Source organism: Blennius ocellaris (genome assembly GCF_963422515.1).
Source record: "Blennius ocellaris genome assembly, chromosome: 14".
Taxonomy (NCBI): domain Eukaryota; kingdom Metazoa; phylum Chordata; class Actinopteri; order Blenniiformes; family Blenniidae; genus Blennius; species Blennius ocellaris.
In genome coordinates this window covers 24,181,627-24,197,236 of record NC_137663.1, presented here as the reverse complement: position 1 = coordinate 24,197,236, position 15,610 = coordinate 24,181,627, and the positions used below count along the sequence as shown (strand labels likewise).

The window sequence follows — 15,610 nt, the reverse complement described above, 5'->3', positions numbered from 1 at the left end:
AGAGTATTTTCTTTTCTCCTTTTGTTTTGTTGAAATTCAGTTTTACTGCATGCAAACGGGTTACCTGTCAGCTCTCCATCCGGCGCTTCTTTGACACTTGGACGTCTCTGTGTCACTTCACCTTGGGCCCCGCACTCTGCCATGTCGTCCACTGGCGATGACTTCTTCTGGTACAAAAGGGAAAAAAAAAAAAAAAAACGGATTCTCAAATCCAGAACTGAAACTCCCACGTGCAAAAGCCCTCCCAAACACTTGGTTCACACTCGCACACACTCGCTGACCAGCCGGTGTTTGCCTTCTCCTGCATCTTGCAGATTACTGGTAACCCAATCAGGCCTGTGCATGACCTAATGAGTACTTTAATTAGCATCAGTGTGCACATGCAAAGCTTGTTTATCTTTCTGTGAATGCACCTTGTTCCCCTGGTAATCAGAGGAATGACAAACCGGGACAAACGTCACGTCCTCAGAGATGTCAGATATGAGCTCCGGCTCTTTGTTTCTTTCTCTGCGTTGACTGAGAGGATCATCAGCGCACCTTCACCGCACATGTGCAGTGTATCACTACAGAGCCTCAGGAATCTGCCAGGGAGCAGCGAGATGGGGACTCTGACACTGAGGTATGTAACGCACCATCTGGTGGAATTGTCAGTTCACACACGTACACACACGCACGCACACACACACACACACACACACACACACACACACACACACACACACACACACACACACACACACACACACACACACACACACACACACGCGCGGCTTAATCCCTCTATCCTGTTCCTGAGGTCTGGGCCTCTGGCTCCTGTTTCCATGTACTTTCACTCACTTGGTGTTGAGGCTACAGAAGCTGCGCCAGTGTTAGAGTAGGACATGATATCACTTTCAACGTGCAGGAGGTTTTTTTGGGGGGGTGGGGGTTGGATTGTGTCGATCCGTCATTTGCGGGGCAGGGACATTTCTGATCTTCCTGCCCAAAGAACCAAAAAGTAGCTGCGAATCCAACAAGTGGCTTCGAGTTTGTTTTGATCTGGTTCTAAATAACTTTACGAGGTCGTTAGCGCATTTCAGTATGGTCAAGTGTCATGTTGAAGAAAATAGAAGGATGTTTGGAAAGGTGCTACAGACTTTTTATGCAAAGTGTAAACAAAAATCTTCACAACACAGCTTTTAAACATCAAGGACACACACAACTATGTATTGCACCCTACGATTCGTTTAACAAAAGTGTGTCAGCACATACTGAGAGCCTCCAAAACAACATCCTCCCCACTTCTGACAAAAACATGTGCATTATTACATGAAGTGTTCCTTCGGTTATTAAGAAGGTTTCGGTGTGTGGTTCACATCCTCCTGAACTGTTTCATAACAGCACTTCTGCTTGTCTGAGACGTAGTAGCACACACACACACAGACACACACACACACACACACACACACACACACACACACACACACACACACACACACACACACACACACACACACACACACACACACACACACACACACACACACACACACACACACACACACACACTCACACTCTGCTTGGATTGCGCAATCCCATCTACCAAAACAACCCAGACCTGTTGAGTAACTCCAACGCAAAGGGCACAGTGAGAAACCCAACACTGTGTGAATCGTAAATGGACCCAGAATCAATTTCAGAGACGTTACAAAGTGTGAAACAACTCCATTGTTTGCTCAATGCAATAAATCGTAAAGACAGGACAAACTCACCGCTCAGCTGATGTTTAATCCACAGTGAGGCCAGAGCTCTTAATAAATCCTGTGGTGGAGCTCCGGTGGCAATGTGGGGCAAGAGTGTGCTGCCCATGGACTGCATCAGAAGTTGAGTGCAGGGTGTGGTGATGGAAGGGGCCGCTGAGGGCTTGAGGACCGATAGAAGGTTGCTCAAGAGGGAGGGGGGGGGTTACGAAAGGCAGACACAGAAAGAAGGGGGGAAAATTTAATCATTAGCCCAGTAAAAGCTCCAGAGAGCCAGTCTAATTAAGGGTCTATAAATAAGTGGATCACTTTCCTGGAGCACACTTCTAACACTTCTCAGTCTGAATGGCATCTGGGCACAGAAAGCTCGGCTATTTCCCCACAGCGAAACAAAAAGGAGACATGAAGCACACACACACACACACACACCAGGTCAGCACACTTTTCAGATCATGACTGCAGAACGCTTGCAAACTCAGAGTTTGTGCATCATTTACTTGCAAAGGAAGAGCGAGAGACAGAGAGAGATAGTGAGAAAAGTTTTCCAGAGCACTTCCTGCCTATTGTCCCATGGGCAGGTCACTCTGTTCCCACTGGTGGAAGCGGATTCTGATTGGACAAGGACACAATTAGGATTTTCTGAATTGGAGTCTCGGGAGAGCGATGCAGCAAATGTGTCATCGACCAAGTCTTAGTGGAAATTAACATTGTGGATTACTCATTAGAGTGTGTGGGACATGCTTGATATACGTGACAAATACAATCCCTGCCAGCTTGCACGGAGTTATGGCACTGATGTGGGATCAGTTACGTGTTAGTCGGCCTTCACATGTAACACTGCTCAGGGGTCTAGGGGTTCACGGAAGGGAAGCAGCGGATTTGAAAGGAGGTGAGCGAAACTAGAGACAGAAATCATATTTAAAAAAAACACTTTGTGCCAAGATTTATTCACAACCTCTTTAAATAATATATTTAATACAGTTTCCTGCGTGTTTACATACCAGGAGATTTCGTCTGATAATGCTTGCATTAGACACAAGGCAGAGAGAATTATCAGTTAGAATAATTTACTCCTGTCAGCTTACTGAGATCATACATTTGTTGGATGGTAACACCTCTTGCACATATTCAACTTGGCAGCTATATAGGGTACATGATCTGGGAAATATCACGCTGGACAGAGAGTTTTACACTAAATGTCAGGTGTTGCAGTCGTACAGATCTGTGCTCACTGCAGACCGTCAGGGGGGAAAAAACATTGCAGTTCATAGTTTATACTGTATGGAAACACATGCAATATAGTCAATGTGATTATTTTTCAGGGTAATGTATTACTACTTTTGCGTGGAATGAGTGTGTATGACTGTATTTATGTGTTTACCCTGGAGTACACAGGTGACCTGTGCTCCTCCATAGTGAGGTGGGATAATCTCCAAATGGTACAAAAGATGGAAGGATGAATCAGTATTAACATTTATGCAGATACAATCATTTTTGTTTGAAAGCAGTCTAAGCCTTGCAGTACACGTGTCCACGACGTGCATTAAATGAAATCAACTGGAGTTAAATCGATTTCATTTACTCTGTTCCTCTATGTTTTCTCGATATTTGACCAGTAGATGGCAGTGTCATCTCAACGTTGCCTGCTGAATCACTTGTATCGCTTGTAATTGAAAAAAAGCTGCATTTGTTCAAGGTATTTCAATTAGGGCATATATGTGTGAGCGACTGTGTGAGATGGAATCCAAGTAAGATCTCATACTGTGACAGTCAGGAGGAGCAGACACTACATGTTGTTCTTTCCCGTATCTATAGGTTTTTAATTTGATAGGGCTGCTCTGAAATTTCACAACTTGTTCCAGACATAAGTGAGAGATACAAGATACGGTAGATGCAGTTTTAGAGACAAAATATTTGACATGTGTTTGCATTTCAAACACCTGTAGTACATCATCATATCAACACATCCCTAAAACTGCAAAAATGGGAAATGTGTTGGCATGTTAACAGGTTGATGGTTCCATTCAAAGGAGTTCCAGTTGATAAATCCTGTTTTTCTTTTTTTTTTCCCCCAAATAAAAAATTGCATTTCACACCCCTATCTTCAGCTCAGCCCTTTGATAGACTGGCCATTTGTGTTTTTTACTAGTCAAGTCATCAACTTCAGCACATACTGTTTCAGACACTAAAAAGAAAAATATGCTCGCGATGAGTAGACTTGTGCAATAAATAAATAAATAAGTGAACAAAGTGAAAGCAAAAGTTGGATGCAACTTTTTTTACTCATGCAAAAGTGACGAAATACAGGCTGAAACATACTGTAGCTCTCGGGTGCAGTCAGCTGGGATTGGCTCGGACAGGAAATGAAAGAACGAATATATTAGTTTCAAAATGATTTGAGGTGATCTTACAATACAAAACAACCTTGGCTGTGGCCTTTTAGAGCCAGAAACTGAAAGCTTAAAGCATAATCCCTGCTATTGTGGGACCCTTAAATGGCCCTTTTTCTTTTGGTTATTTATTCATAATCAAGAATTGGATCAAAAAGTTGAATTAAAAAAAAAATATTTTTTTCAAGCAAATGTGGGTCATCTAATGTGTCCCGCAGCCCTGAGGGGAGCCAGAGGAGATATGAAGACTGGAGATGAAGATGTTTTTAATCAACAGTCTGTTGATGAGTTTATTTTCCACAGGATCATTTGTTCTACAGTTGGATGATCAACTGATCATAAACGTGACACAATGACAGTCATGAACAATTAAAAATAAAAGGAAATTAAACAACAACGTTACTTTTGAAAAAAACCCAAAACTGTGTGGTATGTCAAATAAAGTCTGATGTGAAGTACATTTCCATAGGAAATTATGTAAAAAATAATTGGGAGTCTCATCAGAAAAATTTCAGCAAAAGTGAACTTTTTCAGTATTGTAGACCAGTTGATTGACAGGCAGCATATCGTGACTATACTGTACTAGTGAATCCCATACAGATTCACAAACTTTGCAGAATATTGTTCTGTACATTTTTCTTGACGTCCAACATGTAACAAAAAAACTAAACAAAAACAAATTGAAATTGTCCCCAAAACGAACACGCCACAGAATTATTAAGCTATTCACTGTATTTCTATATCATTTGAACCCTGTCTGAAAATCCCGGATACACCCTGCTGCTATCAATTCACAGCTGATAATCTATAGATAAAGTTCTGCACACTAATGCACGTTGTACAATTTGGTGCCATAAAAAAAAAAAAAGGCCTGAACCTTCCCATGACAATCTGCTCACTTATCTAAGTGGATTACAAGAATGCAGAAATATGCATTTTCTGTCACTGGTGCTGTACTTCAGTTACACAACAGGCTTAAATTGATTCGGTACAACGTGGTGAACATGAATACTTTTGTAATTGTACCGCAACATTTATTTAAAATGGAGCGCTTCATAGGATCGTCAGCTCGTCGTCCTGCAGGGACAGAAAAGGAAACGTGTAAAGATTGTGCTTCGTGACGTCTTACTGTAAGACATAGAGAGTCACTGATTTTTCACCTCTTTCTCCGGGATGTTCCTGCTGGGACTGTCACTTCTTTTATTCCTGTAATTCATCTCATTCACGACAAGTAACGAGAGAAAAGCTCCTCCTTCCTTCATGAGCACCAGCGCGTCCTCCAGGCGTTTCCTCTCCACATTTTGCCCATTGACCTCGATCACCACGTCCCCCTCGGCGAGTCCGGCTGTCTCAGCAGAACCTCCTGAAACTACCTGCAGGACACGGAGAAAGTTTCAAAGCTTACAAAAAATTAAAAAGTCTCCCAATTTTTCTTTTTCCGTTTCGTATCAGCGGGTCATCTTTTCACCCCATACCTTCCTGATGAAAGTCCCGGAACCCCCGGGGGAGGAGCCCAGGTCAAAACCAAACCCCGTGGGGCCTTTTCGCAGAGAACAGAGTCGAGCATTGCGCAGACCATCTGTCTCCATCTCTTTCGAGACTTTTACTCTGATCTCCTTCTCATCCTCGGGTGCGTCCTCGCAGAAAAGAAGTGGAGATAGGCCGAGCTGCAGAGAGAGAAAAACCGAGGGAACGATGCTCAAATCTGGGCGTGATTTTCGATATCTCTGTTTCAGGAAGCGATTCCCACCTTGGAGTAAAAGTCCAGTCCCCGGTAGGTGATGGCGGTGAGGGACATCTGTTTCCGGCTCGTTCTCACTCGGTCCACAACCTCCTGGTGCTGCAGTTTCTCCGCCGACTCTCCATTGACCTCCAGCAGCAGCTCTCCGTTCTTCATGCCCGCCTTCTCTGCCGGACCGCCGCTGTCCACGCCTCGCACGACGTGATCTAATCAAGCGGGGTGGAACCAGACGTCAGCCCACGCACCAAATCTGAATCTCTTCCTTCGGGTCGGTCGTCTCACATGTGCGTCCCGACGCAATCATTTCCAGGTGGAGCAGAAACCCGAAGCCGTCGGGCCCTCGCTCAAGGTGGAGCGTCCTGGCTCTGTGGGGCAGGTTGCGAGGGACGGCCATCGAGGGCAGGATGGGTATTTTCTTTTGCGTGTATTTCTTCTCACCCTCACTGTCGATCACAAGGATGGTGATGTCACCACATTTTTTCATCTGTCAGACAACAGGGGATGAGAAGTAGGGAAGAGTTCAGAAGCAGGCCACGTCGTATATAGAGGTCTTGGTTGGTGTTCATGCATTCATCTTCAGTGTTGCTTTGTCGTGTTTAGAGTCACCTATGGTCAACCTCTGAAATATGCTTATCTTAAAAAAACTTATCTTAAAAGTTCAAAAGATATTACGTAAAAAAAAAGCGCACGGCATAGTGGGTTTGTCCTGAAAAAAGCTGTACGTTTTGATACTTGAATGGTTTCAAATGGTTAAAGATTGTAGGAGGAGAAGTGCATCAAAGAAGAAGCCAGAGGAATAATAAAGGTTTGAAAAACAGTAATGTGAATGCCTTCAGCATTCCCAGAATGATCTTAAAAAGTGAGAGTCATTGACTTCCAGAGAAATGTCACCAAACTGAACAAAATTCCCAGATTTGCCTATCGGAAGGATGTTGACAGCATGTTCATGTGTCCATGCAGAAAAGTCCTTGGTTACGACTTGGTTACCTTGAGACTCGAGAGTGTTCACCACTGCACAACCCTCACCATTCAACCTTTATTGTTTTGAAAGTTGGCAACAAGTAGCTTCATCTCTGCCCCTGAATTCATCTTCACTTTTATTGAGATACATGTTTTGGTCACGTTAATCACAGAAAGAACAAACCATTCTGCTGAGTGCGGAGTGTGTGAGATCAGACACCATGGCCCCATCCATCCACACCAGGCGGTCGCCCTTGCGCACCCCGGCCTTATCAGCTGCGCCTCCTGACACCAGGTTCACGGAGAAGCGACCTTTCTCTCCTACTGGCAGAGATACTCAAGCAGCTGAACGACACCGGCAGGCAGGCAGACAGACAGACTCCCATTTAGTCATCTAATCTCGGGTGATTACCGATGGAGTTGCTCCCCTCCAGGGCTGTAAAGTTGACGCCCAGGCCAGAGACGGGATCCCTGCTGATGTGGCACAGTCTGGGCGCCATGCAGCCCGCACGCCACGCCCCGGCCACGCCTCGGAGGTCCTGACCTTGGGACACGGCCTGCTTGTGCGCCTTCTCTTCCAGAACTAACAGACACAACTGGTTCCCACTCACTCTGATCTTCCTCGCCACCTGTTAAATGTGTTAGAGAACAACTGTTAATTTGAGTCTTGTCACGGCAGATTACGTTCGCCCCATGACGAAGGAGTCTCATCTCACTTCAGAATGAGAAACGTCATCGACATAGCCGTTATTGACTTCCAGAAGCCTGTCTCCATCTTGGAGGCCGCTGCGCTGCGCTATTCCCCCCGACTCCACGTTTCTGATCACGTGACCTCGGTTATGCTTCTCCAACTGCAGATTGAAGCCGTAGGTCTCCTTTTCCTCACGTCTGAGGACACACAGGCGTGGGCTGGAAGTTTCCACCCCGTCTGGTTGGGAACAGACTGAAACTCAGCACAATCTTGAGATACACAATTTCGGAAAATTATAATAATGTTGCTTGATAGTTACCCTCCATGATCACCATCCCTGGGTTGATTATGCCCTCTTTTGGATTAAATGTGTATTTCCTTGAAGAAAAAGAGAGATCATTTGATTTCAGTTACAAAACTTGGGACAAATTGGAGAATTTTCAAGTAAAACAATAAACTTGGCCCTAATTGAAAATACTAATAAAACAGGTGAGGACTTAACTCTGTTTTTGATTACTGCATTTAAAAATCTGATTTACTGTATAATTGTATATTAAATATGTGGATAGTGCCAGAATACAGTCGCATGTTTCGGGGTTTACGTAAGAGCAGAGCAGACACATGTTATCGCCTCTGTAAAGCTTCGTAAAGAGAAAGCAGACCCTAAAATATCTCTTCTACTTGGGATAAGAGTGGGCAAGTGTGCACATTTTATCAGGTGCTGATTGTGTAAAGGGGTTTAAGTTAACGGCTTATCTTTGAGAGAATGTAAATAAATGGTTTCTATTCTTCATGTGAATCTTGATAGATCCCACACATTTATCACTTTTCTGCAATTTCGCCTCGACTACGGTTCCAATCCATAGTGCACAATCATTACATGGCCTAATCAGTTATGTTAACATCAGTGGAGAGTATTCCTTATCAAGAGCCCAAAGTCTTTCACATGTCAACGTGCCAAACCAGCTCAAGTACATTTCAAATTATTCCCACACTGCCCCAAATATATAAAATTCAGTACGCAGAAGAAGGCTTTGTTCACAAATCCAATGTAGACTCTGAATGATCGCGTCAATCTTCATATTGCATTTGAAACTGATCTGGTGTTTCAGTAAGGAAAGTACGGTAAGAGTTATGAGTACACATACATACAATAAAAGCAGACTTACTTTGTTAAAGATGAGCCATTCACCATACCTTGAAAGAAAAATAACACATTAAACCACGCAAACTGCAGAAAAGACATTTCAACAGACACATTTTTTTCAATTCGTATCAGATCCACACACCCCAGGTTAAATATTGCAAAACACAAACAAAGAAATGTGTCAGTCACGATACATAACTTTTAAACTTACAGCTCTGTGATCGTCTGCGTCGTCAGTCGGTGAGACTAATGTTTGAACCTCAGGGGACACATGTGCTGCCTCTAATTATCAGCTCAGGTGCAATAAAACTGGGTTTGACTTTATGTAATGATCTTTAGTCTTCGCCCTCTGTGGAAGGGGAGGGAATTGAAGATCACCAACAGCCTAGGAGTTACAAAATGTCCCACGACAACGTGATCGCATTTTAATCAGTCGGAATTTCTGTTTGCTTCATTGGTCTCCTTTGAGAGGCAAATGAACTCAATGACCCAACTATCACAATTTTCATTTCAGCTCCATGAGAAGGAAGCTGCATGGATGAGAAAACATGATGGTGAAGACGCCTGTCTAGAGGTGGGGGTCAGGTTGAAGGCGGAGGGGAGCTTCAAGCAGAGAGAGGAACTTTAATTTGTTTGTTGTCCACAACACTTGGCACTTCCACTGCCCATCCCACAAGTGCATTTGCCCCCAAAACATGGCATTGAATAAAAAAAACAAAACAACAACCTTATGCTCATATCTCTTTTTCTAACTGTAAAACAAAGAAGCAATCATTACAGAAATGACTGATGATTTTCTCCTCTGGGGTAAGCAGGCCTTCCTGATGAAAAGGTTTTTACTGGTCCCGTCCACTTGAAATCAAATTGAGCTGTAGTAACCCCAAGTAAAATCTGTTTGAGAGCCCCGATCCACATAAAAGAAGGTTGAGGATGGAACGAAGTGATCGATTGTGATGCAGCAGATTTATGTAAACCAGCAACATATTCCCCGAGTGTCCATGAGTGTTTCGTCAACTTACCTTGGTACCCTGCCATGACATGACAGCGAGATGACAGAATAATGTCTAATCCACTCAGAGTTAATCTGCCTTTCTAAACAAGACAGTACAGGCTATAAAATCCTCTCCAGCTGACACATGGAGCTGTAATATGCTGCCCCGCTTATCTGTGTTTTTTTTCTCCACGGTGTCAGTGATAGGGTCCTTGCCTCTCCGACGCCGTGTTAAATAAAAACAAATCGTCACGATAAAAGATAAATGACTAAACCCAAGTTTAACCACTTGTTCCCAGAGGAGATCTGTCTCTCTACTGATGGTTTACCATTCCCCCTTTTCTTCGATAAAACCTTCTGATATTCTGAAACCACAGCATCTTCCGCATAGATAGAAAAACAAGTGTTTGTATTTGTCCCTCCCCCAGGGTATAAATGATCATCTGTTATATTTATACTTATGCAATCATCATTTAGTTGTGATGGTCGTGGGTTTTTACATTGAGATACAACACCAAAAATTACTTACAGTATTATAGATAGATAGATAGATAGATAGATAGATAGATAGATAGATAGATAGATAGATAGATAGATAGATAGATAGCATTACAGTTTAAATTGTTTCACGTTACTGACCAGCTCCCAAAATGCAACACAGAAATTGTAATTGCAAATTGCAAAAAGAAATCTTAAAAGATGTTGTGACAAAATAAAATAGCACAGACCAAAGCCCTCGCATGGGGAGAGTTTGGTAGCTGAGATCAAAATGTTTGAAAGTTTTACCTCCATTTGAGCTCATTCCGTGTTTCTGTTCGGTCATTTCAGAAGTCCAGTCGTGGGGAAGTGGACGTACTGTATGCATAAGCATTGATTTTTCACCCCAAACAGACTCCTCCCCAGGGTCAATGTCTCATCTTGACATAATATTTTCAGAGCGCACGTCCATGTATTTTGTCTCCATGGCGTGGTTTTTGTGGACTGAAAGTACCTCAGCCGATAGTGAAGATTGCTCTCTCCACAGTGTCACATTTATTTTGAGGTTAAACTGATCTGGGAATGCAGAGGCACAACGTTCGTACACATCCAACAGGAACCGTCAGGGTCGAGGCCGAATAACAGACAAGTGGCAACACAGAGATAGAGAGAAGGGGACAAGATTATATGCAAAAAGGAAAACAAAATGTGATTCATGAGTTCGTCATGCACTGAGGATGATAGAAGTAGAAACAAGAAACCATGAGAAACCTGTCAATAAGCCCAACTCATTTCAAACTAAGTATCTCTTTCCATACATAAACCCCTCATTGATCATATAAATGAATATGTTTATATTTTATAGAAATATATTCAGACAAAATTGATCATCTATATTTGAGTTTACACACACATACTAATAACCACATACATCATGTATCTAATTCAATGAAAAGGGAAGGAAGAAGTAAAACTTGCCTAATCCCACCTTCTCCAATATTCGATAGTGATTGTATATAATTATTTTTCTGTATTGAAAATGTATAATTTAATATATGTAAGTATACACAGAAAGAACACAATCTAATATAGAAGACATAATAAATATACATACACCTATATACACACATACACTATAAACGCATATACATATACATACAATAGATTTAAGTTTTGCATTCATACACATCCACACTGACCCATTCCCAATATACATGATCACGTTGACTCCAGCATCCTGCAAATGAGAAGTTTGGCATAGTTTGGTGGAATTTGGGTTTTATACTGTGAAGAATGAAACTTCGTATTCTGTTGGAGATTTTGTGTTTAATCTCAAAGGTTAGGCTGACTGTGTGAAGTATTATCTACACACACATACTGGGGAGTGTCACATTTCTAACACAAGCGTAAGTTGAAGCCTCAGTCCACTAGATGACAGCAGAATCCAAAAAGTCAAAGACAAGAAGTCCAACGATTGAAATCCTGAAATCAGAAACACATTTTTTTTCTGTCATTTCTTATATTGTCTATGCACAATTGCACTATTTGTGACAGGCTAAGCCAATAGTTAATTCCTAAATCTTTTGTTTACCTATTTTCTTGTCAAAGCAGGTTTAAGGTTTTCACTATCAATGTGTGGCTTTAGGACTTTGACAGTTCCAGAAATAAACTGTTCATCCGTGAGAGCTTAATTCAGTGTTATACGGCCTTGCTAGTCACTCCTGCTTTTCAAACCTGTGACTAACTAGAATAGTGCCAGCTTGAAAAGAGCAAAGGCCCACATACAGTCAATTAGTAACTCCACCTGAAACTCTGGCCAAAGGTTAGACTTCCCCATGTCTCACGTGATTGTACAGTATGTGTGGGACATGAGGTGACTATAGAATGTGGAGGGTTATTTCAAACATTATTTGTTCTTCAGGAAATCTTGTTGAGCAGCATTATTACCACTGACATGTGAAGGGGGGGAATGGCTTCATTGACCTCGGCCTTCATGGCAGAGACAGAGAAAAAGACAAAGTGTGTATAGAATGTCCTCCAGGTGGAGCACAGTGGAGCAGAAGGACTGCCGAGGAGGAGCTGGATGAGGAAAGAAACAGACGACCCAGTGGAGCTTTTCAGTCGTTGCTCCGGATCCAAGTGTCAAGTCCCGCTCAGTCATCCCTGATGGGATCCTCCCAGCCACAGGAAGACACAGCTCCCATCTGTGCCCAAATCCTTGCCAAAACGCTGGAGTGCACTCACGGTCAAGATAATCTGTCACGGAGACAGTTACCTTTTTGTAAGCCTCACCCCCATTCGCTGCACATAACTCAAGTCGCAGCCTCGCAGACTCCTCTGATCCTTGACTCTCCACCGTTCCACTGAGCGGCAGGGGATAAGGGACAGTGCCGAGGGATGAGGACGTCTCGCTGGACAATCTGAATGGACAGACAGAGGTGAAGGCCGTTCATTTCGCGGAACCCGGGGCTAATTTCAGCCCCAGCAGGCCAGTGAGGCATCCTGACAGAGTCCAAAGGCCGCTCTTTTAATCGTGGCACACATGGCCTCTCTGTGAGTGTCTTGTGTTTCCTTTGCTCCGTGAAACCATGGCAACAGAAACGTGAATGGCCCATTCAGGTCGGATTCCACGACACTCTGCCTCTGGAACTATAGATCAGTAAACAAACTGCGTGGGTGCTTTGATCCACACTTGCACTCGCATGCATCCGTATTCGAGGGCTTGGATCCTCCTGGGTAAAAGTAATCTCAACAGGAAAAAAAATAATGGAGTGCAGATTCTGTTCAGCTCTGAACTCTATGGACAAAATCATATAAAATGGCCATTTTGAAGATTATATTTTTAAACTATCTCCTGTCCAAATAGTATCCCATTGATTCTGAGTTGTGTGTTGTAGGTGTCTATTTTCTATTAACTAATTTATTTTCTTTGCTTGTTGTTCCTTCATGATTCACTTTTATTTCCATTTCTATGTTGTTTATTGATGGGGAGGATTTAATATAAGCCCCCGTGGGCATCTTTCTAACTCTGTACAGTCAGGTTGTATTTCTTGTAATTCTGTGGTAGATCATGATATTATTATTTTGTGCAAATAAAGAAAAAAAAAAGTCTCCTGACATCTCAGCAGTGATTGGTCACAAATGTACATATGAGTGTAAAACTTGTACTTTGATACATGATGCAAAATTGCTCACTTTGAAATGTGGTTGCACTACAAACTTTAGGAGCTCTCTTAAACAAAAACCCATGTAGAGACAAAAATTTTATTTGTTCTGTTTCCTTGTAGTCTTTAGCTTCATTTCAAATGCATGAATGCAAATGCAATTTGGTCAAAGCATACTGATTACGCAAGAACTCAGCCTTCAGAATTTTTATAAATGACATTGGCTGACTCCACTCGAGCAGCTCCCTGTCAATAGATTGTGAAATATGTCCAATTTCTCAGTAGTTCTGGCCGATCCGGAACATCCAGATGTTCTTCTCAAAAAAAACCCAGTGAAAGTCAGAATAAATTTGCCGGAAACGTTGTGGATGTATCAGGAAACTTCATGTGATTATACATCCTGTACAGTGAAAATATATTTTCTTCCATTCAGAAATACAGGCACACCTGTTTCCTTATCGTACTCACACTGCATAAACCTACGTCTTAAATGTGTATAAATGCCTTAACTGTGCAGTAGATATAATCTGGAATACTGGGAACGTCCTTGAGTACAGTTTAACTCTCTTAAAGGTTAATGAGGATGACTAATGTTATCAAATCGCCATGCTTGGAACAAAGTTTTTTACATTTTAGGGGGGGCCATAATGTTAAGTGTCTATGTTACAGGCTGCCTGCAAAGACAGCTGGCAGTTACTACATTCCTCGGACATCATGATGTGCCATTGGCCAATAACATTTTCGTGCAATCCCCCGTTCCTCAAAACTGCTGGCTCAGCAGAATGAGATCTCTGCTGAAGGGTCAGCTCTTTTGAGAGATGGCTTTCCCAGTAATCAGCTTTACGTTGGGCAATATAGTTACATCCTCTGGCCAACAAAAATTGTGGATGTTAAAAAGGGAAATGAATACTATGTGCACACTCCACCAAACAAACACTGCAAAGAGCAGATGGAAGTTATTCATGAAGGGTTTAATATTGTTGTCTTATTCTGACTTTCTTGAAAAAATTATAATACAATATATAAACATGCACAATGCGTGCAGACTTTTAATTGAGCGTGGATCTCAACCATTTAATAATTAATAAAAAATCCTCTGAAGTTGCAGAGCTGTGAAGTTAAGTTTAGGGCGTCCATGTTCTTCAGTCGTTGGCTGTATCAGCGGGGGTGATGTGAGCGAGTCTGGAGCAAATGTTAAAAAAAAAATCCAGTGTGGACATTATGGAGGCGTACAAATATCTTGGGTTGTACAAAGAAAATAAACTGGACTGGGTGAGGAACACTGAAGCCCTTTACAAGGAGGGACAAAGTCATCTCTATTTTTTGAGGTGGCTGAGGTCCTTCGACATCAGTCGCACAATGCTGTAGGTGTTCTATGAGTCTGTGTTGGCGAGCGCTATTCTCTAGGCTGTTGTATTCTGGGACAGCAGGCTGAAGGTGGCCAACACCAACAGGCTCAACAGACTCATCAGAATGGCCAGTGACGTGGCGGGGTGTCGGATCAGGTCCAGCCTTCGCTCCATCCTGAACCATGACGTCCTGGTCAGCAGCAACAGACTAAAACCACCAAAGTGCACAATAAACCAGGAGATCCTTCCTTCCTGTGGCCACGTGCTTCTGTAAAATCTCTTGTAAAGAGTATTTGTTGTGTTTATCTGTTAATTTCATTCCTCTATGCTTATACCAGTCACTACTTAACCCTGTATATATCACTGAAAAGTGATATTGCTTATATTGGAAAAAAAAAAATATTCTGTCTTATTGAGGGTTTAAATCTATTGTAATTATTATGTGTTCTATTCTGTGTGGAGCAACTTCCCTCTGGGATTAATAAAGTAATTCTATTCTATTCTATTGTATTCTATTCGCGCACTAATTTGCTGATAAAGCCAGATGTGGACAGATGAGACGTTGGGTTGAGTACTGAAGTGGTGAAAAAGTTGAATTACTGCCTCGAGCGATCTGATTGGCTGAAGGGAACAAGTGTAAGGCCGCTTCACAGCGCGTAAGAATGACGTTAATTTACAAAGACGAATGATGTGGCAAAAATCAAAAGGCGAATACAAAGAAGTAGTTCCGCTTTCTCGCTTCTTTTTCTGTGACTCCACGTTCAAGTCTGGTATAGCTGTTCGATAGTTCACACAGACGACACATATGTTGGTAAATCTGACGAACGAATAAAGACAAATCCGCTCGATCTAACGCACTTTTAGAAAAGTGTAAGTCGGTATCCATCCGCCTCAGAGTACACTTCCATTTCCGGGATGTTTTCCGTGCTGACCAGCCTCCACCGCCATTGCAGGTCCAGGG

The 15,610-nt window shown here is 42.5% G+C and overlaps 2 protein-coding genes across 2 annotated transcripts in view; both read right to left on the bottom strand.

The window, feature by feature from the left end:
* The window catches only part of LOC308139588 (vacuole membrane protein 1-like), a gene marked incomplete at its 5' end in the record, with an annotated part of 58,902 nt that extends 58,759 nt beyond the window's left edge, over positions 1–143 (bottom strand). The window contains one exon of the mRNA XM_080509050.1: positions 65–143. Within this exon, the coding sequence (XP_080365176.1) occupies positions 65–143 (79 nt within the window). The remainder of the gene's footprint in view (positions 1–64) is intronic.
* A 5,039-nt stretch (positions 144–5,182) lies between these two features.
* On the bottom strand, positions 5,183–11,352 carry nherf4b (NHERF family PDZ scaffold protein 4b; the record flags this gene model as incomplete). Its single annotated transcript, XM_080509049.1, has 10 exons — positions 5,183–5,206; positions 5,290–5,502; positions 5,605–5,796; positions 5,880–6,076; positions 6,153–6,354; positions 7,015–7,154; positions 7,243–7,459; positions 7,547–7,758; positions 7,841–7,899; positions 11,336–11,352. 10 exons carry the CDS (start codon positions 11,350–11,352, stop codon positions 5,183–5,185), a joined length of 1,473 nt encoding a protein of 490 aa, XP_080365175.1.
* Positions 11,353–15,610: the final 4,258 nt, after the last annotated feature.